Source organism: Drosophila yakuba, chromosome 3L (assembly GCF_016746365.2).
Source record: "Drosophila yakuba strain Tai18E2 chromosome 3L, Prin_Dyak_Tai18E2_2.1, whole genome shotgun sequence".
Classification (NCBI taxonomy): Eukaryota; Metazoa; Arthropoda; class Insecta; order Diptera; family Drosophilidae; genus Drosophila; species Drosophila yakuba.
In genome coordinates, this window is record NC_052529.2 from 4869961 (window position 1) to 4895303 (window position 25343).

General features: G+C 46.4%; 6 protein-coding genes and 1 non-coding gene across 8 annotated transcripts; 4 read left to right on the forward strand and 3 right to left on the reverse strand.

The window, feature by feature from the left end:
* Window positions 1-2875: 2875 nt before the first annotated feature.
* On the reverse strand, window positions 2876-2948 carry Trnak-uuu. Its single transcript has one exon. It is a non-coding gene; the product is annotated as a tRNA-Lys (tRNA).
* A 675-nt stretch (window positions 2949-3623) lies between these two features.
* LOC6532936 (sulfide:quinone oxidoreductase, mitochondrial) lies at window positions 3624-6096 on the forward strand. The gene is made up of 7 exons (XM_002093635.3): window positions 3624-3968; window positions 4249-4354; window positions 4417-4641; window positions 4699-4899; window positions 4965-5174; window positions 5519-5705; window positions 5770-6096. The coding sequence occupies exons 1-7, from the start codon at window positions 3841-3843 to the stop codon at window positions 6081-6083; spliced, it is 1371 nt and encodes a 456-aa protein (XP_002093671.1). The 5' UTR covers window positions 3624-3840; the 3' UTR covers window positions 6084-6096.
* A 159-nt stretch (window positions 6097-6255) lies between these two features.
* On the forward strand, window positions 6256-9751 carry LOC6532937 (kinesin-like protein KIF23). The gene is made up of 6 exons (XM_002093636.4): window positions 6256-6408; window positions 6468-7226; window positions 7289-7838; window positions 7899-8220; window positions 8282-8832; window positions 8894-9751. The coding sequence occupies exons 1-6, from the start codon at window positions 6398-6400 to the stop codon at window positions 9362-9364; spliced, it is 2664 nt and encodes an 887-aa protein (XP_002093672.1). The 5' UTR covers window positions 6256-6397; the 3' UTR covers window positions 9365-9751.
* Window positions 9752-9870: 119 nt separating this feature from the next.
* Window positions 9871-17833, reverse strand: LOC6532938 (F-box/WD repeat-containing protein 7). 2 transcript variants are annotated; one of them, XM_015194222.3, is made up of 7 exons: window positions 17652-17833; window positions 12222-15341; window positions 11964-12145; window positions 11676-11901; window positions 11404-11614; window positions 11151-11322; window positions 9871-11085 (listed from the first exon to the last, which is right to left on the reverse strand). In XM_015194222.3, the coding sequence occupies exons 2-7, from the start codon at window positions 15300-15302 to the stop codon at window positions 10974-10976; spliced, it is 3984 nt and encodes a 1327-aa protein (XP_015049708.1). In that variant the 5' UTR covers window positions 15303-15341; window positions 17652-17833; the 3' UTR covers window positions 9871-10973. The 2 variants fall into 2 exon arrangements, with proteins under 2 accessions (XP_015049708.1, XP_002093673.1); XM_002093637.4 differs by lacking the exon at window positions 17652-17833 and adding an exon at window positions 15498-15579.
* Window positions 17834-18307: 474 nt separating this feature from the next.
* Window positions 18308-19583, forward strand: LOC6532939 (solute carrier family 66 member 3). Its single transcript, XM_002093638.4, has 4 exons — window positions 18308-18512; window positions 18572-18831; window positions 19144-19264; window positions 19327-19583. Exons 1-4 carry the CDS (start codon window positions 18359-18361, stop codon window positions 19455-19457), a joined length of 666 nt encoding a protein of 221 aa, XP_002093674.1. The 5' UTR covers window positions 18308-18358; the 3' UTR covers window positions 19458-19583.
* On the reverse strand, window positions 19513-22713 carry LOC6532940 (NF-X1-type zinc finger protein NFXL1). The gene is made up of 10 exons (XM_002093639.3): window positions 22546-22713; window positions 21869-22479; window positions 21645-21803; window positions 21476-21592; window positions 21295-21411; window positions 21107-21238; window positions 20838-21046; window positions 20602-20782; window positions 20083-20538; window positions 19513-20021 (listed from the first exon to the last, which is right to left on the reverse strand). Exons 1-10 carry the CDS (start codon window positions 22658-22660, stop codon window positions 19596-19598), a joined length of 2523 nt encoding a protein of 840 aa, XP_002093675.1. The 5' UTR covers window positions 22661-22713; the 3' UTR covers window positions 19513-19595.
* Window positions 22714-22977: 264 nt separating this feature from the next.
* LOC6532941 (phosphatidylserine lipase ABHD16A) lies at window positions 22978-25341 on the forward strand. The gene is made up of 6 exons (XM_002093640.4): window positions 22978-23203; window positions 23283-23596; window positions 23653-23804; window positions 24068-24671; window positions 24738-25005; window positions 25062-25341. Exons 1-6 carry the CDS (start codon window positions 23078-23080, stop codon window positions 25170-25172), a joined length of 1575 nt encoding a protein of 524 aa, XP_002093676.1. The 5' UTR covers window positions 22978-23077; the 3' UTR covers window positions 25173-25341.
* Window positions 25342-25343: the final 2 nt, after the last annotated feature.

The following is a 25343-nucleotide window of genomic DNA, read 5'->3' on the forward strand; positions in this document are numbered from 1 at the left end:
GGCTGATAATTCTGGATTTGTGCAGGTCGCGCTTTTAATTCGGCTTGGCGGGAATTAGTTCCATCTGCTTTCCGGTCAGACAGTCAATCATCATGGTTCTATGGATACATAAGTAGCTGGAGATACAGCTATAGTTATGGCTATGACGATGACGATGACGATGCCGATGACGATGGCAGACCTGCTGCCTCCAGTCGGAGGTTCTGCATCAATTGCCGCGGTGTCCACTATTTGCATTCCAGAGCCCCGTACCAATTGCACAAAGATCCCGCCACAGACGATGCTGCAATTGATTTTGGTGTGGCGTCAATTGAAATGCACTTCGGAGTCTAGGAGTCTGGGCACGGAGAAAAAATCCAGCCAAAATTGGTAATCCGCTTCAGCACAATGGAGCTTATGTCTACGCAAATAATGCTCTTGAGGTGCACGAGAATAATTGGAGCTAATTAGAGCTTTATGGGCCTTTGTTGCTCCTTCTTTTTTATGTGGAATATACCACAAAAATCCGGAAAAATATCTAAGTACGCACAGAAAAAAAAATTACTTTAAATAGTGGCTCATCAATGTTTTATTTGGCAAAAAACTCTTATCTATGCGATTCGTCACCATGTGGTGATATTTCCAAGGTATACAAATATTTTAATTAAATTAATTCCACACATATAGTTAAATTTATAACGGTGTCTTATCTGTCTTATATTAATAATATATCAGTTTAATATTGAAATATATAGAACAATTCTTAAGGTAAAATGCATTTCTTTTTTCTACTTGCTCATTTTAACAATCAATTTTAAGTGGAAGGATTTATTTTTTTGGCATTGGTTAAGTTTTCCAAAATGATTCAATTAAATAATGTCACGTATTCGATGTCTATCTTAAATCTGATAACTGCAGAAAACCAATATTCTGAGCCATTTTTCACTGTGTGGGCCTACGTGCTCCAACTGGCCTGCCACCGTTATATTCAAATGAAGTGGAGCTCACGCAATCACGGCAACAGACAGACGGGGAAAGCCAGCATGGTGACCACCAGCTCGGTCATTATCTGGTAGGGAACCACATGATGACGGCCCGGTGGCGGGACCTTGCCACCGCAGCTGAAAATGGCAGTGGAAATGGTCACCTAGCAACAGAGCCTGCCACGCCCAATTTAAAAAGGAACATCGCCCGTTGAGTGGCACCACCAAGCCACCCAACCACCCAGTCACTAGACAAGCCAATCACCCAACCACCCATTGATTTCAATATAAATATCCGTATATATCTATTGGCCCTCGAGTAGCCGCCCACGCAGTCGCGGAGCCAATTTGGCCATCAGTCAATAGGGCTTCATTTGAATTGCCAGCTTGTCTCCAATTGACGATGGGCCACCTCATGGCGGGTCGAGCCCACGCTAGGACCTCGCCGGGACCTCGCCAGGATCTGCCCCTCAGCTCCGCCCACGCTGTGGACTACGAGTATGTGGCCACATCCCACATCCCACATCCATATCCATCCATCTGCAATCAGTCGGCAGCATGGCGTAATTAAACCCGCCGCTGTCACAGTTGTCGTCTCGTGGCATTTGACATGTCCGCCTCGCGTTTATTGGCAACATTGTTCACTTAATCATCCCACATTTACCATATTTATTAGCATCATCGATGCACGCCTGTCTATCCGCATGGATCATGGAATGGGGAGCCGTGGAAAATCCCTGGATGTGACACACACTCCAAGGGAAATTGTGTTCAACAAGTGGCCGCTATGGTGGAAAGACCCCTAATTTACTGTGGTCAGTATTTTCATCAGAAGTCGAAATGAGAATATAATATGAAAGTAACCAGTTTAATTTTAATTGAATCTAATCTAGAAATTATTAACGACTCAAGTTTTCTTTTGTAGTAGTGGAAAATCACTGGAAAATTAGAGATCACAAAGACTTTTAAATTGGCTTTGATTGTATATGTTAAAATGCATTGGAAATGTCTAGCATTTGAAGGATTCAAGAAACATCTGTAGAATCCAAAAAAACCCGGACATAAAACATTCTATTAATTAACTTTTCTGGGAAATGTTTTAGCTGTTCTTATGATGCAATATTACTTACAATTACACGATCCGATCATTATCGCAATAGTAAAATCCCAAAAAATGTGATTAGGACTGTAAAAGGCCCTTGGAAAAATGGCATAATCAAAAAGAAATGAAATTTTGTAACTCCCTATTTAATAGAATATTTAGTTATACTAATATAGAAATTTATGGTTATCGACAGCAGTAATATTGTAAAATCATTTAATTTATATTAGTTGCATTTTTTAAACTTGCTTCAGAGCTTGACGTATATGAGTAGATGACCGCTGCAGTTTATTAATAAAATTTATTGGTGACCTTCATATTCTGATTAGAGTCTGTGCAATCTATTAATTGACCATTTAATGTCCACATATTATAGCAATTGCTTGATAAGAGTCGCAAGTAATCAAAGCAAATGTTAAATATTTAATTCTAAATTAAACCAGTTACTTAACCACATGCGCCTGGATATGCCTGGTTATACAAATTGGTCAGTTTTTCGTTGTATTCTTTTGTCCTTAAGAAATACTGCATATATTTTCACGGTGTAATAGTCTGTTGCCAATCAGAATCCATTTAATGTTTTACACCTGATAAGGTTGCCCCTGGAGGTATACCATAAATAAAACTAAATGAACTGGAAGGCAAATAAAAAGTAAGTTAGCCCCGATAAGCAGGCAAATATGTGAAACTTTTAAGGCATATTTTCATTTTATAGGGATTAAGTAGTTATGTAGATAAGCAATAATTTGCTGCTAAATAAGTAGATTGCGTTGAGAAAATATATAAATATTATTTTTTATAAAAAGCGGATCGCCCGAACAGGGACTTGAACCCTGGACCCTTGGATTAAAAGTCCAATGCTCTACCGACTGAGCTATCCGGGCTGTGCTTTGAACGCTGAAGGACCTCTATTTGAAGACATGATCTCATGGGTGGCTTATCGCCGGGTTTCACTGTAGACACAAAGCAAGTGGTTCGCGCACACGTGTAGCCTACGGATTGTTTTTTTTATTAAGCCCAGATAAGCAGGCAATTCTTTGCTGTTCTCAGAATTAAGTACTCGTATTTTAAGGCATGATGTCATGTGTTGTCTGTAGGCGGCCTCCACTGTAGATAGTAGCTAAGTGCTTCGAGCATTCGCCTAATCTAAAGCTTTAGATTATTTAGCACCCAAATGAGCTTTAAACAGCTGAGTACAAAAGCATGCTGAAAAGCTTTAGCCATCTTTCAAGGTTGAACAATTAATACACCCATCCGAAAAGTACAGTGCAACCTGTTGCGTTTTCCCGATTTTATTACCACATAAAAACTGGTTTTTAGCCACGTACACTCAGATTTTTATGGCTGGCGGGCGAAATAACAATTGCCACATTTTCTGAGGCCTGACATTTTTTTAAATTAGTACAGTTGAAAGAAGTGGTCATATACCGATATTATTACTGTAACAAAATGCTTGAAATGTTTTATTTATTTGTGTTTAAAATCAGTTGTTATGATCGCTTTCACTGACGAATTTCCCCATACTCGATTTGTTTTCCTTGATAGTCAGTCGAAATGTTTGGAAGTCCCACACAGTGCCGTCTGAACATCTTCGGCATATTTTTAAATTTCTGTAATACTTTCTAAATTTGAAATAGCCAAAATTTTCGCCAGTGTGGCCGGTTTGATAACGACCAATCGAAAGCTCTTTTCCGCCAGTCTTCAATCGGCTGTGGGCATTTGCAGTCCGCTTTTTGTAACGCAGGTTGAGAGATCGAAGATCATCCAGCTGTTGCGATGAACCGTCGCCTTCCCGGAACCATCAGCCAGTGCCAGAGGCTTCTCCTAGCCACCCACAACCATGCTCCAACGGCCTTCTCCGCCAGATTCCTGTCCACATCTAGAGTGAACCGCGAGCGACAAGAGTAAGTTTGTTTTAATCGCTGTGAAAGTTTATGCCATTTTTCGCATATCTATCTATATCTACCAAAACTCATTGAATTAGTATGTTTATATCGCTTAGAAAGTAAGCTCTATACTAATAATATAGCTTAATAATAATAACTGGCGATAACGAAGAGCTAACTGGTGGGCCATGGTTCGATGGCACTGATGGAGGGTGTGGTCACACGACTACACTAATCTCCCTTGAGGATTCTGTCATTAGGTATTTCAGCAATTAAGTAAACCCTGTTTTATTTTCAGATGCCAAGTGTTGGTCGTGGGCGGTGGCACCGGTGGGTGTGCCATGGCCGCCAAGTTGTCCTCACGCTTGGGCAGCGACAAGGTGGTCGTCCTGGAACCGGAAGATGTGAGTCAGTCCAAAGGCAGTTTGACAAATCCATTTTGACATAGCCCGGTGATTCCCCATAGAAACATTACTACCAACCCATGTTCACCCTGATTGGAGGGGGTATGAAGAGATTGGATCAGAGTCACCGGCAAATGGCTGATGTGCTGCCCAAAAAGGCCAAGTGGGTGAAGGAGAAGGCGCTGGAGTTCGATCCGGATAATAATACGGTTAGCACCTCTGGTGGCAAGACCATCAAGTATGACTTTCTGATCATCGCCACCGGATTGCAACTCAATTATGAAAAGGTGCGTTAAGATAATACAATATTTTATAGTTGATAATAAAGAGTTATTATCCCATAGATACCTGGACTGGTGGAGGCCCTGGAGACACCCGGCAGTAATGTTTGCTCCATCTACTCGCCCAAGTACGTGGATCAGGTGTACGAGTGTCTGCGCAGGACCACCAAAGGAAATGCTGTATTCACCTTTCCCAATTGCCCCATCAAGTGTGCAGGTGCACCACAGAAAATCGCCTACATATCAGACCACTACTTTAGAAAGGTGTGCTCCATATGACTTATAGGATATCTTGCGAAAATCATAAATTAATTTCAATCCTTTTTCAGATGGGTCGTCGCGACAACGTCAATATCATCTATAACACATCGCTTCCCGTGATTTTTGGAGTTAAGCATTATGCAGAGGCGCTGATGAAACTGATCAAGAGGAGAAATATCACGCTAAATGTCCAAAGAAATCTCGTTGAAGTCAGACATGGCGATAATATAGCCGTGTTCGAGGATCTAGCAAATCCAGGAGTGCACTATGAGGAAACGGTAAGAACGTAAGAATTCTATACACATAGTTCTATATTCTAGAACTATTTATTTGGTAAGGAACACATAAACTTAGTTTACTTTTAAAGTCTTAAGAATGCTAGCAACTTAAAGAAACCTAAGACACCAAGGTGAAGGTAATAGAGATAAACAAATGTTCTGGGAAAAGTAAAGTTAGGTTGCCCAAGGTCCGGTTTCTCAGCAGAAAATATAGGGAAGTAAAGTCAGTACTCAATTTCATACGGAATCGAATTGCAAAATGTGAGAATTGAAGGCCATGTGGTGTTAATAAGTTTAAATAACCTTATATACATAGGTATAATATCTAAACCCCCCTTCCTTAGTACTCCATGCTCCATGTGACTCCCCCGATGAGCGCTCCGGATGTGGTGGCCAACTGCAAGAAGCTGGTGACACCCACAGGCTTTGTGGATGTCGACCAGATGACGCTGCAGCACAACAAGTACAGCAACGTGTTCTCCATCGGCGACTCGGCGTCCAGTCCCAACTCGAAGACTGCTGCGGCGGCAGGTAAGTTCACGTTGGGGATCCTGATCGGAATATTTAATGATTCTGGAATATCTTTCGCTTACAGCTGCCCAGTCACCGGTTGTGTTTAGGAACGTGATGGCGGCGATCGAGGGCAAGGCGCCAACGGATATCTACGATGGCTACTCGTCCTGCCCCATCGTCACCGGCTACAGCTCCTGCATCCTGGCGGAGTTTGACTACAACCTCACACCCGTGGAGACCTTCCCATTGGACCAGTCTAAGGAGCGGTACTCCATGTTCTTCATGAAGAAGGAGCTGATGCCTCTGCTTTACTGGAAGCTCATGATGAACGGGTATTGGAACGGACCAGCACTTATGAGGAAAATATTTTCAGTTTTAAAGTTTAATAAAAAGTAATTGGGACCTCAAATGAATCAGTTGCATATCCAATTTATAAATTCGTTTAAGATCCAGTATCTTAAAATTTATGAACCTATTCAAATGGCAAGCACTGTATACACCCTCGGTATTTAGTATTTAGTATATGTCGGATATGGTATTTACAGCGTTAATCGCTTTTACAAGTTCGGTCACTCTAAAACCAAGCGTGGCGTCGCTTGGCGCTGTAAATTTGAAGGTAACGAACTAAAAGAGAGATCGATTTGAGCACCAAAACAAGAAGAAAACCAGCTTCCGTTTATAAAATTTCTTGGCAAAAGCAAGCTGACAACATGAAGGCAGTGTAAGTGATATGACAGTCCGCAAAAGCTCAACTCCATCAATGAGAATACCTATTTGCAGACCGAGGACGCCAATGCGCGTCGTCCCGAAAACTCCGCGGATGCAACAAACAGTGGAGAAACAGCGACGAGACACCTCCGACAAGGCCAGGGATCCAGTGAACGTGTTCTGTCGGGTGCGGCCCCTACAATCCGACGGAGATCTCACCTCCCTGAGAGTCAAGAACTCGACTACGATCGCCCTGAATCCGCAGGATCAGCTGCTGCAGCACCACAAGCCACATAACGCAAACCAGCGTGAGATTCAGTACATTTTCAAGCACGTTTTCCAGCCGGATGCCACGCAGCAGGATGTGTACGCATCGGTGGCCCAGCCACTGGTGGAGAACCTCCTGAAAGGGCGAAACAGTCTGCTTTTCACCTACGGAGTAACTGGAAGTGGAAAAACGTACACCATGACAGGAAACCTGCGGCACCGCGGCATTATGCCGCGCTGCCTGGACGTGCTCTTTCGCACCATTTCAGATTACCAGGCCAAGAAGTTCGTCTTCAAGCCGGACAAGCTTAATGGCTTCGAGATTCTGTCCGAAGAGGATGCGCTTTTGGAGCGGCAGCACGAGATGAACCAGCGATTTGCTGGCGCAGGAAGGTTTGCCTTCAGGCACAAGGACTCGGATCCAGAAATAGCATCTCAAGCCTCAGTAGAGCCAATCCCGCTGCTGGGCTTGGATGAGGATAACATGTTCTCGGTGTTTGTCACCTATATTGAGATTTACAATAATAGTGTTTACGACCTCCTGGAGGACTCGGGTATACAGAAGTAAGTATTCATATCTAGACTTTACATTTGCTAAAATCTAATTGAATTCGTGATCCACACAGGACTTTGCAGAGCAAAATCATTCGTGAAGATGCCAACCGTCACATGTTCGTCCACGGCGTTACAGAAGTGGAGGTGAAGACAGTGGAGGAGGCCCTCGAGGTCTTTCAAATGGGCCAGAAGCGCAAACGCATGGGGCACACTGTTCTGAATGCTGAATCCAGTAGAAGTCACTCGGTGTTCAATATACGCTTGGTGCAAGCGCCCACTGATAGCCAGGGTGAGAATGTGGTTCAGGACCGACAAAACATCACAGTGAGTCAACTGTCCCTGGTGGATCTGGCGGGCAGTGAGCGATCCTCACGGACCAAGAACACCGGCGTGCGACTGCGTGAAGCGGGCAACATTAATAACTCGCTGATGACGCTGCGCACGTGCCTGGAATATCTGCGCGAGAACCAACTCTCGGCGAGCAATGGATTGGCACCCAAAAAGGTGCCCTATCGAGACTCCAAGATCACACACATGTTTAAGAACTACTTCGATGGCGAAGGACAGGTGTCTATGATTGTGTGCATCAATCCAAGAATTGAGGACTATGATGAGAATATGGTACATTATTTTTTTAACCGCAATGTACTCTTGTCCCTAAAATTTATTTATCCCATTTAGCAAGTGATGAAATTCGCCGAGATGACGCAGGAGGTGCAAATTGCACGGGCGACTCCTATGAAGCAAGATTTGGGTCTGACTCCCGGCCGTCGCAAAGCGAACAAGCTATTCAAGATTGCTATTAACAATCTGAACGAGCTGGGAATTCCTGAGGCCAAGGATTTGGAGGTGGACGTGGGTTTGGTGTACAGCTTGGGGCCCGATTTTCCTGCCTATGAAATGGACAGTCCCGAGGCAGAGATCAAAATCCGCGAGCTAATGCACTATCTGGAGCAGCGTATAGAAAAGCGAAAGAAGCTGCGTGCAAATTTAGACATAAAATGTAAGTCGTCACCTTTTTAATCTTATTAAAGCCAATTGACATATTTTTTTTTTACCTTTAGGTGACAGCTTTCGGCAGATGCTGATGAACCTTGACCGCGACAATCTGCAGTTGCGCACAGAGCTGGCTTCCTTGAAGGCTGTCTACAAGCAGGAGCGCGATCGCAGCGCTGCCCTCGAGAAGAAGGTTCGCATCCACGAGAGCTCTATTGACGTACTTAACAACACGCTAAGCAAGCAAGAACGGCAGATTGAAGAGCTGACTTTCAAGCTGAACGAGAAGGAGAACATGCTCACCCAGAAGGAGCACGAGAAGGAAAAGCAAAAGAAAAAGTTCAGCTCCAAGCTGGCCGTTGAGTCGGACAAAAACAAGCGGGAGTTTGAGCTAAAGCTGCGTGAACAGCGTGCTAAATTACAGGAACGTATGCGAATCAAGGATGAAAAGCTGCGATTGGTATCCAACATTCTGCAGTCCGAAGATCTGCCCAGTTTGCCGCGGTCACAGAGCTCCGAAAATATACTTAACGAAAAAGATCGCGGTGCATATACGGTACGCACGGAGGTGTCTTCGGTGCCAGCAACAAGAACAGATATATACGCGACCCCTCGTCATGTAAGTGAATGATTCATCCATGAATATCTGAATATGTATTAATAATGTTGTATCCCAACAGGGCGCTGCAGCGGCCAACAATCGGCATAGACGCTCTCGATCCGCCGGCGACAAGTGGCTGGAGCATCGGGCAGCAAATCCTGTTCCCCTCGGAACCATCATGCAGCCGTATCTGAAGAATCGTAAGTCGGTGACGAAACTAACCGACATGAAGGAGCTAACTGCCCACGGAACAACCAAGTACTGTCTCGTCTCGCAGGATGCGGATACGGATGGCGATGTTGAGACCAAGCTGTACAAGGGCAATGTTATCCCCACTTGTGGCGGCGGTGCCCAAGTGGTGTTCAACGATGTGGAGTGCCTCAAGCAAAAGTCGCCGGTTCACTCGCCCACGCGAAAGCGACCCAGCAATGGCAACATTTCAGCTCTGGGCGGCGGTGCAGTGCCCAGCACGGTCACCTCGGCCCAGGACGTGGCCTCCCGCTGCAATCTCGGCATCGAGGGACACAGCAGCAAGAAGTCGAAGATCTAAAAATGACTGAGCGTGAAATTCTCAAAGTCAATTACCCATTTAGTTCATAGTTATTTAGTTTCAATAACTTAAATTTAAGTTTATTACTCACCCATTATGGTTTTTGGAGTTGAATCGCATGGAAGTGATTTGTTTGATTAAAGAAAAGTTAATCTGTATAAATAATCCCGTAAATGAATTCGCAACCCCTGCTCAAAATAGCCGGTACCCAGAGGGTATCTGCCAAGAGCTGTCGTTGGAAACTATCCGAGCATCGTCCAAGCATAGCCCTACTTTAGTGTTATTATAAAGTATTAAATATTTTATTGTTTTTCGGAGTACTCTCCGCTCCAGTCCACTCACAATATGAACAAATAAAGTGAAATTACGCGCATATACTAAATTCAATCTATTTTGTTTTACCAACAACCGTTTTTCTGGCTACGTTGTTGATTGAAGAATGCAATGGCTGCAAGGCCCCCAGTTTCATGAAGCAATAACATGTGGCACATAAATGGTTTTAACTATTTTTATTATTATTCCTGCGTTTATTCAGATTTATGCTTAAACCGATAAATTTTATTGAAATACATACGGTACCATTACACATACATATTTGTAGATTAATTTCAATTACTAATAAATCAGTCTATAATTAAAATATATGTTCGCTTAATGATTTCACGTGTGTGAGTGTTGTTGTGTTGCAGTGTTCATGTTGCAGTTTCTGTTCTGTGGGGGTGAGCTGCTGCTCGATGAGTTCGGCAGATGACTCTTAAACGCTATGTGCGGCAAATGTGGCAGGTTCCTGGCAAATGAGGAATTTCGAATTTGGAATTGGAAGCCAATATCGCTAACGCTACTGCACGACAAATGAAGCAAATCAAATGTAAAAAGGGAAACAATTAGAACATGATAATAGAATTTAGGTACATCCAAATACAAGTACATTTAAACAAAACAAGTTGGACGAAACGAAACCACAAATGTAAACATAATAGACGGCAAACTCAACTCAAGTGCTGGGCCAATATTAACATATCCATCTTATCCAAATTCCATTTAAACAAATTACAATTTAATCAATATAAAGCTCTGTTCTCATAAACGCTCTCTCAGGTTCACACGACGCGAAACAATTATTTGCATCTGCATAATACGTAATCATAATCATAATATTATCATTAATGCAATCGATTCTCGCCATATACATAATCGTAATAAAAACTAAGAAGCGAAATTATTCTACGGTGGAAAACGAATTTTGGCTATTAAGCAAAGTAATTTAAAAAAGTATTATTAACAATATACACTCACAGCCACAGCCACACCCCGACCACCCGACCCTACTACTCTTCTTTCCCTTAAATGTTTAATGTTTTTTGTGTGTTTATGGTGTGTGTGGTGTATGTGGTGTATGTGAGCAGTTGCATTTTGTTGGCAAGGCAATCAACATTACGTTGCGGACTCTCATATCCGCGACATCTGTCTGTGTGTGCTTTTCTGTGTTTAGATGAGTTTGCAATGAAATCTCGCTTGAAGCTGTATACTAGCTGCCTCGTTCCCGACCGTTCGCCGCCTGGATCCAAGCGCGCCAGCGAAGGCCGGACTGGAAGTGCCCCACCGTCTCCTATGAGCACTTGACACATGCACCCTCAACATCAAAGTCGAGGACCATTAGCTTTGTTTCCTCCGTCCCGTTGCGGGAGCCGACTGCACAAATGAGTTTGGTGTCGTTTGCCCTGGAAAGATTTTAGATATTATTATTTCATTTGAAACGAGTGGATTTATATCGTTCTGGACTTACCTAATCCGCCACACAACGCCGCCAGATCCACCAGAGTCCAGGGCCACAAGATTACGTATAAAGTCGCCTGTCTTAACGTCCCACAATTTGACGGTGCCATCGTCGGAACTGGTCACCACAAATCGGGAGTTAAACTGCAGGCAGGTGACCGCAGACTGATGCTTATTTGGACCTAAAGGAGATTTAAGGAGTACCAGATTAGTAATGGCTCAACAGCCCATATTCCATCGACAAACGGAGGACTCAAACTTACCCGACAGCGTTTGCAGACATTGTCCGGTTGTGATGTCCCACACCTTGACAGTGGAATCGGCGTTGCCCGAGACAAGAATGTTTTGACGCAGTTCCATGCCAGAGGTCAAACTCTGATGACCCATCAGGGTGTGCTTGCAATTGCCCGTCTCCACGTCCCACACGCGGATAGAGGTGTCCAATGAACCCGAGACCACATGGAGCCCATCAAACTGCGTGCAATTCAGAATAAAGTTAAGGCAAAGTCCGACAAAGAAGCGTAAACCACCTTACCTGTAGCGAGTAGACGCGATTTGTGTGGCCCTGCAATGTGTGCAGGCACTCTTGCCGCTCCGGATGCCAGATCTTTACCATATAATCATACGCTCCGGACACAATCAGCTTTCCATCGTACTGCACACATCGCACAGCAGCCAAATGTCCAACCAAAACGTGCAAGCAGGAGCCCTGTTCAATGTCCCAGACCCTCAAGGTTGCGTCTCGTGAGCCACTGACCACTCTGTTGAGAAATTCGCCAATGATTAGCACTGGTTAGTGGATAGTTTTGTGGCTTTTACTTACTTGCTGCCATGCAAATGCATACACCGCACGGTGGATGTATGTCCCTGAAGGGTGTGCACACAAGCACCGCTGTCCATGTCCCAGACTTTAAGCGTGCGATCCGTGCTGCCCGAGATGATGATATTGCCGGACATTTGGGAAGACCAAACGCCACCGGTGTGACCAACCAAAGTGCGCAGACACTACAGTTATTAAAAGAAATAAACCCCATCGTTAGCAAGGAAACACTAAATAATGCTTATTGTTTTATTTACTCACCTTGCCATTCACCGCTGACCATACTTTAAGTGTATTGTCATCGGATCCGGACACAATGCGATTGCCGGAGAACTGCAGGCACGTAATCACATGATCGTCGTGGCCCTTGAGTACCTTGGGCTTGCGCACTGGTCGCGACCGCCAATTCATTTCGATAATGTGCTGTCGCATGTAGGCGGCCTTCCAGGGCGACGCAATTGGCGGCATATTGCCATCGCGACCACGTTTCGGGCGATCACTACGCGGCTCGGCGAGGATCTGGGCTTTGCGGCACTTCTCCTTCCACAACAGGTTGTCGTCGCACAGGAAGCGCCAGCTGCGGCAGGTCTGCGCGGCCCTAAGCAAGTCTTTGGGCTCCAAGTACGACAGCACAAAGAGTGCTAACTCTCTTGGCAGCAGAGAGATGAAGTCCCGCTGGAACTGCGGCTCGATCACCTTCATCATGTGCCGCACTTGCGACGGATCGCAGTGATCGATAAGACGGTCCAGAGCCAGCAATCGCTCGACATGGGACCATCGTTGGAACTGTGCCAACCAGTGCTGGAGCTCTGGAGGCGGATTGTCACGAGAGGGCACGGAACGAGGGGTGCGACGACCCAAAGCCGATCCCGGCGAGGAGCTTGTCAGGTGCGATGAGGGCGTCACCGACAGCACTGCCGTGGGTCCCAAGTGTTGCGAGGAGCGCGGCGTAGATGCGAAATCATAGGCAATCCGCTTGCGACAATTGTCGCTCACGCCTGAACCCGGTCCGCCCACTTCGCCGCTGGAAGATATAGTCAGCGGGTAGTCGCCGCCATCCAGCAGGCGTCCCTCGTTGAACTTTCGTTTGCGTTGCTGAGAGATTAGCGAGCTGGGATTGGTCAGCGAGTATTCGGTGAAGCCAGCTGTGCCAGAGGAAAGCGACAAGGAAATGGGCTCATCGGGATCCATGGCGTCCAGGTCAAATGTCTCACTGAGACTGGCATTGCTTCCGCCGTAGCTGCTTCCGTTACCGTTCTGGCATGTGCAAATCTCCTCCAGATCGGAACAGTTGTTCTCCTCATCGCAGTTGGCCCAAGGCTCCTCGGCACTAAAGTCACCAGGCTCCACCAGACCGTTGTCCCCTCCGGCAGCTCCCTCTTCCACCACTACTTCCAAGTGGACTACATCGCTGGAACCGTTTCGACGTTGCCGAACTGATGCCGTCGAGTGCGCAGCAGCTGATCCCGCTCCACTAGCAGCTGGAGGATTGCTGCGAGTCAAGAAACGCTCATGGGTTTGGGCGCTGGCATTGACCTGGCGAGCTGCCTTTGTCGTCGAAGCAGTGGCATACTGGCAACGGTTGGACGCTCCGGCTCCGGAAGAGGTAGAAGCCGATGTCGAGGCCTGTGAGTCACCCAAGCAGGCCGATCCGGTGGAGCACGCAGCAGTTGGATTGATGGCAGTGGTGCGACTGCAACCACTTTCCTGAGAGGTCTGCGATCCTACCGAGCTATACGAAACGGATGCACTAACATTGTCCTCCTGATCCTGTTGACAGCTTCCTCCGGATGTGGACGAACCAGACGTGGTTGGAGCCAGATTGGGGTAATCATTCGAGTTGGTGTTGGTGTAAACGTCCGTTCGGGCAGCTCCAGTGCAACTGGACGACGACTCCGTGGATTTAGAAGTGGAAGTGGAACCACTACGGTGCTGGCTACAGCTGGAGGCGCCCAACGAGGATCCCAGATTCAATTTGGCAGTGGACTTGCTTAGCCGGCTGTTGGTGTACTTGCGACTGCTCGTTGGTGTCGTGGACAGATCCTTGTAGGTGTACTTGCTGTCCGAAGAGACGGTCCGCCCATTGCTGCTGCTGGGCCAGTCGTCGCTATTGGCCGTACCCGATCCATTGGCCGCCTTGCTGCCCCCCGCCATGGACTTGATCAGACTTAGATTCAGTTTGTTCTGGCTCATCATGGAGCTGGTGCGCAGGATAATACCGCCGGTGAGACGCTGCTCCGTCTCAAAGTCGCGTCGTTCGATCAGATCCATGGACTCAATGTCTGCCTTCGACAATGCAGTGCTGGAGGTTGAGCTGGAGTTGGAAGTGGAGGCCTCCTCTTGGGCGGCGGCGTTGGCAGAAGCTGCTGGCGAGGGATTCGAAACGGCGTTCGCCGTGAGGCTCATCTGCTTCAGGCGCACTGACATAAGGCGGTCATGCAGTGAGAAGCAAGTAGCCGCATCATCGCCTTCAGAAGGATTGTCGTCCACGGGACCGACCAGCTCAGACTTATTACCTCTTCCCAAAGCGAGGTTCTCTGCTTGGTCTTCCTCACCCAGCAAGAACTCATCGCTCAATCTTTTTGGCTTGCCTGTGAGCTCTGACTGGGATCCCGTTGTGACCACCTGGCCGGGATGCGGCTGGGCCTCCTCCACGACGGGCGTCTCCAGGAAGATCTTGGATCCATCGGCCGCCATGATGGTGCCGTCGGCTAAAGCCAATTGTGATGTATTGGGGCAGTCGATGGCGCCCGTTACAATGTCCTCTACGTCCTCGTCCTCCTCCTCAATCGGTTCCTCCTCATCGTCCTCCTCCGGCTCGGGATCCTCATCATCGTCATCATCGTTTATAAGGCATACAACCGGAGGATCTTCATTATCCTCATTAAAAAAGCCCTGACGACTGTGTTCCGATGAGGCTGGGTGGCCCAAACCAGGATGACCGTTCAGAGTGTCCGTGGAGGAGCTGTCGTCGACGGCCACCACTCCCACTGTGGACACCGCCCCCGCACTGGTGGGCAGTGAGTTGGAAGAGCTAATCTCAAAGGTACTGGACTCGTCGTCCAGAACTACGGCGAAACCATGTTGTGAGTTTGACGACACACACACGTCCTCCACATCATCTCGCAGCGTTGACATAGATACAAAGGCTTCTCTGCCGGCTCCTGCTTCTGCTTCTACTGCTCCTAATCCCACTTCCGATTCTTCTGATAATCCTGCTTTTCGGCTGGTGGAGGCCTGACTCTTGACCCACGTGGAGGTGGAGCTGGTGACTGCTGACTGAGTACGCTCCCCTGCACTGGCCACGGATTCACTGCTAGCAGCTGGGCATCCTCTTTCCATAATACTTTACAGGCATCCAAAAATGGGCAAAGCGTTCTCCTGCAAATGTTAAAGATTTGTTATTAAATTATTCTAGCTTCCAGAACCACTGGGAACAAAAACGGGAGCTCTTCTGGAAAGGTGAATAATAAAGCGTTGGAAACAGACGCCACAAAAATTTCAAACCCAAGGCATGACAAATTTTTCACCGCTTACTATGAACGATCCTTTTGTGCCCTGAGAATCCAAGATGATCCGAAATTCCCACGCAACAAGCGCAAACTGATGGTTGCAAAAAAAAAAAAATGAAATCCAAGGGAATGAAAAGCAGTGGGAAAAATTTATCGTAACGTCGCTGCCTCTGCCGGCGTCGTTGGAACGCGAAAAAGGAAATCACAAAAGTGCATCGGATCGGCGGAAGAGGCTAAAACGGCGCGAAGTAGAATGGGCAAAAGAAGACGAAACGGGTATTACAACAAAAACATCACAAACAGACACACACACACACATACACTGGAAAGAGAGACAACAGCAGGCAGCAAAAAGGTAAAGCGGGGAGGAATGGAGAGTGAAGAGCGGATGACGAGAGCGAGAAGTAACGGACGTGAGAAGAAGAAGCACCAAAGATACACAGCAGCCGCAGCACCAAACAAGAACAATAACAACAACAACACGTACACCTTGCAATTCAAGCCGCTATCTTTTCCCTCCGCTTTTTACGGACATTCAGAGATGATCAACGCGGGAAAGTCACCGGTGATCGGGAAACCGAGTTACTCGTGTGAAAGGAAAAGCCCTCCAAGAAGAGGATCAAATATTTTTGTTAAATCCTAAAAATGTTATAACCATAAGCAAATTAAGACTTGAATTTAAGAAGTCATTTTTTCTGACACCACATCTGTAGTTAAAATGTTAGTAACACGCTTTAATAAACGGCGGTGGTGTTTACTAGTTAAATGTTTAGTGTACAATCTATAGTCACGAAAGTTTGTATGCTTACTACTTAGTAACTCAGCTTAGCGATATACTAAATCACAGATATGTTGACTTTCAAGCAAAATATGTGTCACACATTTTAAAAAGTTACATTAATACGTGATTTATTTTAATATGTACTTTATGTTTTCGCAAACATCGAAACCGGAATTCCAAAAACATATTAGTCATTCTTTAAGAAATAATTTTTCTGCGAACCGACTTTCTTTTTCTGGAGAAATGGATTTTTCGAGTGGTTAGCAAATCACTAAATATTAGCGCAAAGATCTGATCCTAGCCGTGACTGGAAAATCGCAGCTGCGCATCTCTGATGTTTGACAGCAGCTTGACTGGCCATCACATCCTACCAGCACACAGACACACACACGCACCCGAGAGAGTAGAAAAAGGGATCGCCGCAGGCAGAGATTGAAAGATCCAGAGGAGGCGGAGGACAAGAAAACCAGGAGGAGGAGAAGCAGAGATCAGCCATTGCAGCGCAGCATCCGCAGAACAAAAGGGGCGAGATCACAAAGGAATTTTCAGCGCTCCTGCTGTTGCATCACTGCCGAAACAGATCAGATGTGCAGGCATTTCTCCCGAACATTTTCCCTTCTTCCTATTCATTCTGTTCCCACCCTCCTTCTATTGCTTTTCCGTCTCCTTCCCCCACCACAGATCCATGGCCTTTGGCTGTTGACCTCCCGAAAAATGTAAAATACGTTTTTTAGGGTCTCCGCTTTCACACCGCATTTTGATACGCGTTTTTACCTGTGCCACACAGGACACTTTGGAAGAATATCGGGGATGCGCTCGAGAACATTTTCTCTCTGTGGATTTTAGCCACGGGTGTGGAGTCGTCATAATCGCTGCATACACACAGACGCACACCAACGCGGATAATGGGCAGAGACCTGTGGTCCCAAATCCCCCAAAAATAGATTACTTTCGTTGCAAATTCAGAGCAGCGATTGCAGTGCAATGAGCGTTCCTTGCGGACTCTTTGGCCATCCTAACCCCACTTTTCTGCACCTGCAAATGCAGCGGATTGAACACGGAGGGGATAGCCCCATAATTCGTGGAGCAAACAACAAAAGAAAAATGTGGACATTGTTGTACACACAGTCAGAGTCACGCACACACACAAACCTACTCGCTCGCTCGTTTGCAGCTAAAGTTTAAGTCCGCGTGGTGCCTTGCATATTGTTTATAAACTTTTGGGGCAGCCAACAACAAGAAGGGGACTAAAAACACACCCTGCTTTAGCGGCCACAATTTGTTTTCAATTTTTCAACTGCACATTTAACGCGTGTAAAACTTTTTGCGTTTGGGGCCCACTCTCACACACACAGGCGCAGCACAGCACACACACGTTCAATCGAAATTTTCACATACGTTTTAAGGACGCTGCTCCTCGAAAATTGCCAACGTTTTGCGTTTTTCAGCTGACTCTGTGTCCAATCTATTTAAATTTCTGGTCTTCAGATACTAGAATATGCGTAGAATTTGCGGATTTGGACAGATTTTGGACCCGAAAAAAAACTAATGCGGATCCAGTGTGACCACCGCTCGACCGTTCAAATATACCATGGGAATTTACAGCTTAAGTTAGGGATGTGAGAACCTCCGCGTGACTTTAGTTCGGTTTTTAAAAATATGTGATTCTGTAGGTTTTGTAAGAAGTTGGATTTCTTCAATCAATTATTTGTACAAACTTTTTAGTAATTTTGGGGGTTCCTTACAAATTTTGATTTCTTTGTAATTCTTCTTTTCTACTTTCGATTGCTTACTAACCAAATAATCGTATATATGCAATATTTCTTTTTACTAATAAACACAGATTTACATATATATATATATACAACATTAAAAAATTGATTGGAAACCAGAACTATTATGTTTGTTATGTTTATTATGGTATTTGTCAAGTTGAGTAAAGTGATGTTATGTTATGTTAGATGTTATAAAATAACTTAAGAACGCTTACAGCAAATATCGTTCATTTGTTTACTTGTGCGAGAGTGTGGTAACACTAGCATTTCCGTCCACACAATGTTAAGGTCACACTCAAAAGCTGCAAATTTCGAATTTCGACGGTCGCAATGAGTGGAGCTCTCGGAGATGTGGTGTCCGAGTACCTCGAACGCGGCCCAGTGCTCGTGGTGGCGGACCTCCTAAGCCTGATAACGGTCTCGTCCTGCCTAGTGATCAAGGTGCCCCAGATAAACACGATACGGGCGAACAAGTCCTCGAAAGGTGAGCATCGCCCACACAAAATCTCCAACCCATCCTCCCACTCATATGATACGAATTAGGCATCAGCGTTTTGGGACTATGCCTGGAGCTGTTCAGCTATACGGTGATGCTGTCGTATAACTACACCAGTGGATACGACTTCCTCTCGTACATGGAGTATCCTGTTTTGCTGCTGCAGGAGTACGCCCTGATTTACTACGCCTTCAAGTACCAGGATTTGCTGGGCAAGAGGACGCAAGTGGTGGCCATACTGTATAGTATAGTGGCCACTCTCATATACCTGAAGCTATTTCCCATTATCATCCTTACGTTCCTGGTGGTGAGTAAGACTGCATTGATATCACCTGGTGACTGATTAGGCGGGCATTCTTGCCCAGATAACGACTTCGGCGCAGTTCAAACCCGTTCCGCACTCCCGTTTCCAATTAACTAATTATGCTTCCGGGCAAACTCGTTTGGTTTGATTTGTTATTTGTTTTAGTTTGAAAGGGCGGTGCTCTTAACTGGGCAGCATCTTCGCTCAAGGTCACCGATGTTTGTTGTATAATATTTGAGCAGCTATTAATACCTTTTGTGCTCGGACCATTAATATATATCTTGAAATTTATTTAAATGCTTGATGTCTCTACAGCCTTTCTGCACTCCCATCGGAGCCACGAGTAAGGTGCTCCAGCTGCTGGCTATCCTGAGGTCCAAGGATGCCAGCTCCGTCAGTAGAACAACATGGGCACTCTCCGCCTTTACAAACATGAGTGAGATCACCCCTTGCATTCTCCCACTTGATGTCATCAATTAACGCATATATCTTTTACAGCTCGAATCTACACGGTGTTCTTCCAGTCCCACGATTGGATGTTGCTATCAAACTTCCTGATTTCAACGTTCCTTAGCGCCTCCGTTTTCACCGCTGCTTGTGTCTACAAGAAGAAGGCCAAGGCGGAGTAATTGGCCAGCCTGATTAGAAGAGCTCAACATAGACAAACACTGCGCTGGCTGGAAATGCTTATCAGTCATTGTTTTTATTCTACTTGCTTATCTGTTTAAATTGATATTACAAATTCTGAATCGGTAGTTGTCACTTATTTAACTGTCCGCGTAGAAAGCCACCACAATCGCACCCACAACTGTTAGAATGGACACTGCATAGATTGCTCTTCGTTGCCAATCGATCTTGGCCTTCGCCGGTCCAGCGCCCACAGTTTTGCGCTCTTTGTGCTTGCGTTTACCGAACTTGGCCTCGAACTTTTCGAGTTCCAGACGGTTTCTTTCTTCCTCGTCGCGACGCTTTTGTTCCAGCTGCAGTTGCTCCGCCGCCTGGGCGCGAGTTTGCTCCGCCTTGCAGTTGGAATCGCACTCCAAGGATGTCTGACCAGCACGGTGCTTGTCACAGGCAACCTCCTGCTTTAGTCGCTTGCAGGCGCAGAAAATGCGAACTTTCTTGCGGCACAACTCGGGATTTGGACACTTGCCTGTGTGGCAGATGGCTGTGCAGCGATGCCCGCAAGGATACTGAAAACGTATTTTAATTTAAAGATATAGCTTGATCGAAAATGTGGGGTTTAGTACTCACATTCTTCAAGCATCGATTACCGCAGCTCCGTAGCTTCTCTCTTCGCTCGATGATCTCTTGGACGGTTCCCGATTCATCGAAATACTCATTACACTTGTAAACCAACTGGTTGAGTCCACAGTGGCACTTGGTCTTAATCACAAAGTTGCAGGGCGCACAGGGCGGTGGATGACATCCCTTGGGACAGGCGTGAATGCAGCCGGTGGGTCGGGGAACGGAGCAACCTTCCTCGCAGTTGGCACAGCCAGCTTGTACAGACATATCCTGGGGATGAGGTACGGAATGGCAAACTAATGGACACTTGTGGTTGCCGCATTTAAGCTGACGTGCGCACTTTCGCTGGCAGGACGTGGGTTTTGAGTTCCAGCATGGCCAAGTAGCTACTTCATGACCACCAATACAGGTGACAATAACACCTTCCTCGCACCGGGGATGAGGTAATGCCTTATACTCATACTGTAAAACAAATTGTAGCGTTTTAATATTAAGAATGCGATTATAGACCCAATAATTAGGTACCTTTTTGGCCTGTGGCCTAGCCTCTTTGGGTTTATTAACTCTAACTGCCTCGTGGCATCTTGCCTTACAGATGTGCCCACATTTGCTGGTGTCATTGGGTAGACCGCACACTTGGCCACATGGAGGACACTCACCCTTGTGGCAACGATGTTTAATGGCATGGTGACACTTGGGAGTTATGCTGCAAGAAGGCGGTTTAACACTAGGCCATTATACTTTAAGGAAGGAAGACGAACCGACAGAGCTCCAAGCAGACAATGCGTGCACTTCTTTCCCTGCCACAAGGAACGCTTTTTTTGGTTTTCCCACAGCGGCAGTTGATCTGGGATTCCAGTTTGCACGGGTAACAGGGTCCGTTGTGGCACACGGATTGACATTTGTGCTTGTTGCAGCTCAGCTGCTTGCCGCAAATCTTTTCGCACGGTGGACACTGATCTCCACAACACTATAAAATATATATTAATGAGTTTGTTAATATATTTTAAATGCTATTGAGTTTGTATACCTTTTTATTGCAGGCATGCTTGCCACAATCACGCATTTGCTTGCATTTAGTCTCGCATGTAAACTCTTTGGAGCAGGGTAGCTCCTTTTCGTGCAGACCACAACGACATTTCTTTTTAGTTCTTATTGGACACTGTAGGAAATATATTGCATGAGATGAATGATTTGCTTTCCTGGTGACTAGCTTACGGAAATGCAAGATCCACGATGACAACGCTGGGTGCAGGTGTGCTGGCCACAGGACAAAAGTTTTTGGCATGTGTCGCCACAGGTTTCCTCTGCCTCATTACAGGGTCTTACCTGAGTCTACAAGATTAGGAAAATCATAAATATAGACAAACTGTTAAGATGATAAGAAGATACAACATACATTCTTGCCACATGGGCAACTTCTGACTTGCAAAGGACACTCTCCATCGCCGCAGGGTCCTGCATGGCATACCTTCTCGCATATGTGCAAGCCACAAGCAAACGGAGCTCCGCAAACCTGAAGAAATTGATAGTTTTTATATGCTCCATTTTCAAAGGGCTTGCCTTACATTCTGGCATTTCCATTTGCGATCAGAGCAGTTGACCATCTTCGACTCCCGCTGGCACTCGCAAGGTTGTAGGCTTTTGCTGGTGCACGGAGGACACTTTCCTGGCTGATGACACACCTGATTGCACTTGTGCTTGCCGCAGGCCAGAAGATCCTTGCACTGGAAAATATTTATTTTATGATGGAATTAAATGAGGAAACACTTCTCGAATCGTTAGGACTCACAGTCTGCTGACACCTCCACTGCTTGTCAATGCACCTCACGGACCTGGGACTGGATTTACCACACAGGCAGGAGACCTGCGCCTGCTGCGCACAGGGAGGACATGGTCCCGGATGACACAGTAGCTTGCAATCGTGCCCACATTTTGGTTGCAGCAGCTTCCCGCATAGCTCTCCACAGGAGTGGGGCACAAGGAATGGCTGGTTCTCTGGATTCACCTCCTTGCCGCAGAAGCAGTTGTACTGCGTGGGCTTATCGACCGGTTGGTAGTCCCTGCGGCACTGAGGACAGCACCAGTGCAGGGATTTCTGTCGCTTGGGCGGCACAAATTCGCCCAGGTGGTTGTAGTGGCCCTGGCCGTTCTGCTGCTCCGCCGCCTTCACCTTCATCTGCATCATGCTATCGTTGGCCCACCGCTGGATGCAGTTCAAGTGGAAGAAGCAGTAACAGCTCTCGCAGGACCAAATGGACTCCACGCGCCGGATGCTTCCGATGCAAATGAGACAGGTTGCGGCTCCCGAGTGGAGAGTGTTCTCCAGGAACGTACTGGTACGGGCCGCATCCTTGGAGCTTCCTGCGCTATCCGACGGCTTGTAGTTCTTGTATAGGAGGTCTAAAACAGATAAAGCCCAATAGTTGGTGCTTTTGAATGACACGTCACGAGCATCGGTCTATTTACCCAAAATGTGCTTCTCGTCCAGCTCGCCTTCATCCTCGGAGCTGGAGGCGTAGGTATCCACAAGTTTTTGGGCCGCAGCAAAATTTTTTGCTTGCGCTTTATTAAACTTTTCCATTTTAAAGCCGGCGTTTTTGTCTATCAACTGGGAATAAATTCCTGGGGGTAGAACCAGGGCTGGGAAGATCTGTGATAACAGCAATTAAGAGAACTAGTTCTAAAAGGTACACATTTGAGTGAGCTTTTAGTTTCCAATTCCAAATTGAATTTAACAACAAAATATATTTAATATATACATAAATAACAATACATTAATTATTAAACATTCCACTGTATATTTTTTTGTATTTTGTAGGTTCGACCACTGTTTCGAAGATGACAATACCGTTAGGTTTCTGATATGGTAGCCCTGGTAATCGATGTGAAACATCTGTTTGTGAATGCGACACCCTGGAACAGCTTTCACATCAATTACAATAAAAAAAAATAGAAAAATTAAATATATCCAGACATACCGACTTCGATCCGTTTCAATATGAGTTTCCTCAACTACGTCTTTGGCCCCAATCTCTATATGGAGTACCGCGGCGTGCCGGAGCCCCAGCGCAAAATGTACGAGGCAGGTGCCGTGGAAAAGTTTGGGGAGCAGATTCTATCGACGGTAAGTGCACTGCTATCCCATGGGGGAAAACCAAATTGGAGCATGTGGTAATGTAGAATGTCGACATTCCCCCTTGCAGCTATCGGTTATGTGGTCCGTGGGCTACTACACTTCCCCGCTGCTCGTCACATTCCTCTACCGACGCGGTTATCTGGTGACCGACTCTATGCCGACGCTGGCCAAGATCACCACCAGCGTGGGCCTTATCGTCATCATATCGCTGGTGATGCGCGGCCTGGGGCGCAAACAATCGCGCTCCTACTCCAACATGATCAAGGCCCTTGTCCGGGCCAAGGCCACCAAGGCACCGGGAGATGCCAACAGCGAGCTGCGTCGCTTCGACATCGAGTTCAACGCCTGGCCGGTGGACTTTGATGTGAAGGCTCTAACCGGGTGAGTGGGCTTCACCTTTTGGAGTGTGCTAGAATAACAACACCTTTCGTTTTCAGGGACACCAAAAAGCCGGTGGTCACGGCCAGGAGGCGGGAGCCCATCCAGCTGGCGACACTGCCCTGCGAGGCCATTGCCTACCTGGCTATCAAAACTTTTGGGCTTTCCATGATCTATCCGGGTTCGGTCAAGCTGGTCCAGAAATTCATGAGTAAGAAAGATGTACATGTACATCTAGCTGATTGAAATCTTGTTAAGCTGCAATCGGTCAAGCCTCATTCGCTAAAGCCCATAAAGCACAAAGTTGTGCGCAATTTCTCCAACAGGTTATACATAGCTACAGAATTATTAGTCATACTATGGTCATTCCTAATTATATACTGTTGGTGTAAGGGCTGTAAAAACGTATTCAGATAACAAGCTTGAAACTCAGCCAGATTAAGTCCTTCATGTACTGATAATCTCATGTTGCAGGACCCATGCTGATCTCCGGACGCGCCAAGCTCATCGAGGATGACAACGGCATCCGCTACAAGGTTAAGACTATTGACTCAAACGAAATCGATACGTTGTTTATTGACAACCGCAACGACAACGTGGGAAATGGCAAGACTCTGGTCATTTGCTCCGAGGGCAACGCCGGCTTTTATGAAGTAGGCATCATGGGCACCCCAGTGGCCTTAAAGTATTCCGTACTGGGCTGGAATCATCCCGGATTCGCCGGCAGTACAGGCACTCCCTATCCGCACCAGGACAAGAACGCCATCGATGCCGTGGTGCAGTTTGCCATCAATAATCTCGGGTTCGCCGTTGAGGATATCATTCTGTATGGCTGGAGCATTGGTGGCTTCAGTACACTGTACGCTGCCTCTGTGTATCCGGAAGTCAAGGGAGTGGTGCTGGACGCCACCTTCGACGATGTGCTCTACTTGGCCGTTCCTCGCATGCCCGCTGCACTAGCGGGCATTGTGAAGGTAGCGATTCGTAACTATTGTAATTTGAACAATGCCGAACTGGCCAACGAGTTCAATGGACCCATATCCTTTATTCGCCGCACTGAGGATGAGATTATTGCAGAGTGAGTGATGAGTTTGGCACTTAAGCAGTGGTATTTCTTAAAACGAAACCCATTGATTTTCCACAGGGACAACCACATTGACACAAATCGTGGCAATTTCTTGGTCTTGTCAGTGCTCAAGCACCGGTATCCAAACATTTTTGGGGCTTCCCAGTTGAATAAGGCCAAGGGGCTGCTGTCCAAGCCTCTGGAACCATACAGTATCCCCGCCGCCGACGAGAAGCTGTGCATGTCGCGCCTGATCACTTACGCCTCCGACGAGGGCAAGTCCTTCCCCATGAACATTGGAGCAGATTATTCGGAGGAGGTGCGCAACCTCATGGCTGTGTTCTTGGTGGGTTTATTAGGCAGTTTAATGTGTCAATATATCTAATTCTGTGCACATTTCAGCTGCGCAAGCATTTACGTGACTACAACTCGACGCACTGCACCCAACTGCCCGGGGAGTTCTTTACCATGCCGTGGGACATACCCACTGAGCAGGGATTTGTGTTCACCTAAGCTCATTCCGCAGGTGACCAACGGCCGTATGCTTAGATTTAGTGAAATGGTTTTTAGTAATTTTTGCATTCTGACTGCTTATTAAATTATTCTAACTGGGAACAGCCGGGTAGCTGGTGTCTGAACTGGTGTGAAATTATATACAAAATAAATGTCACAAGCTAAACTAGG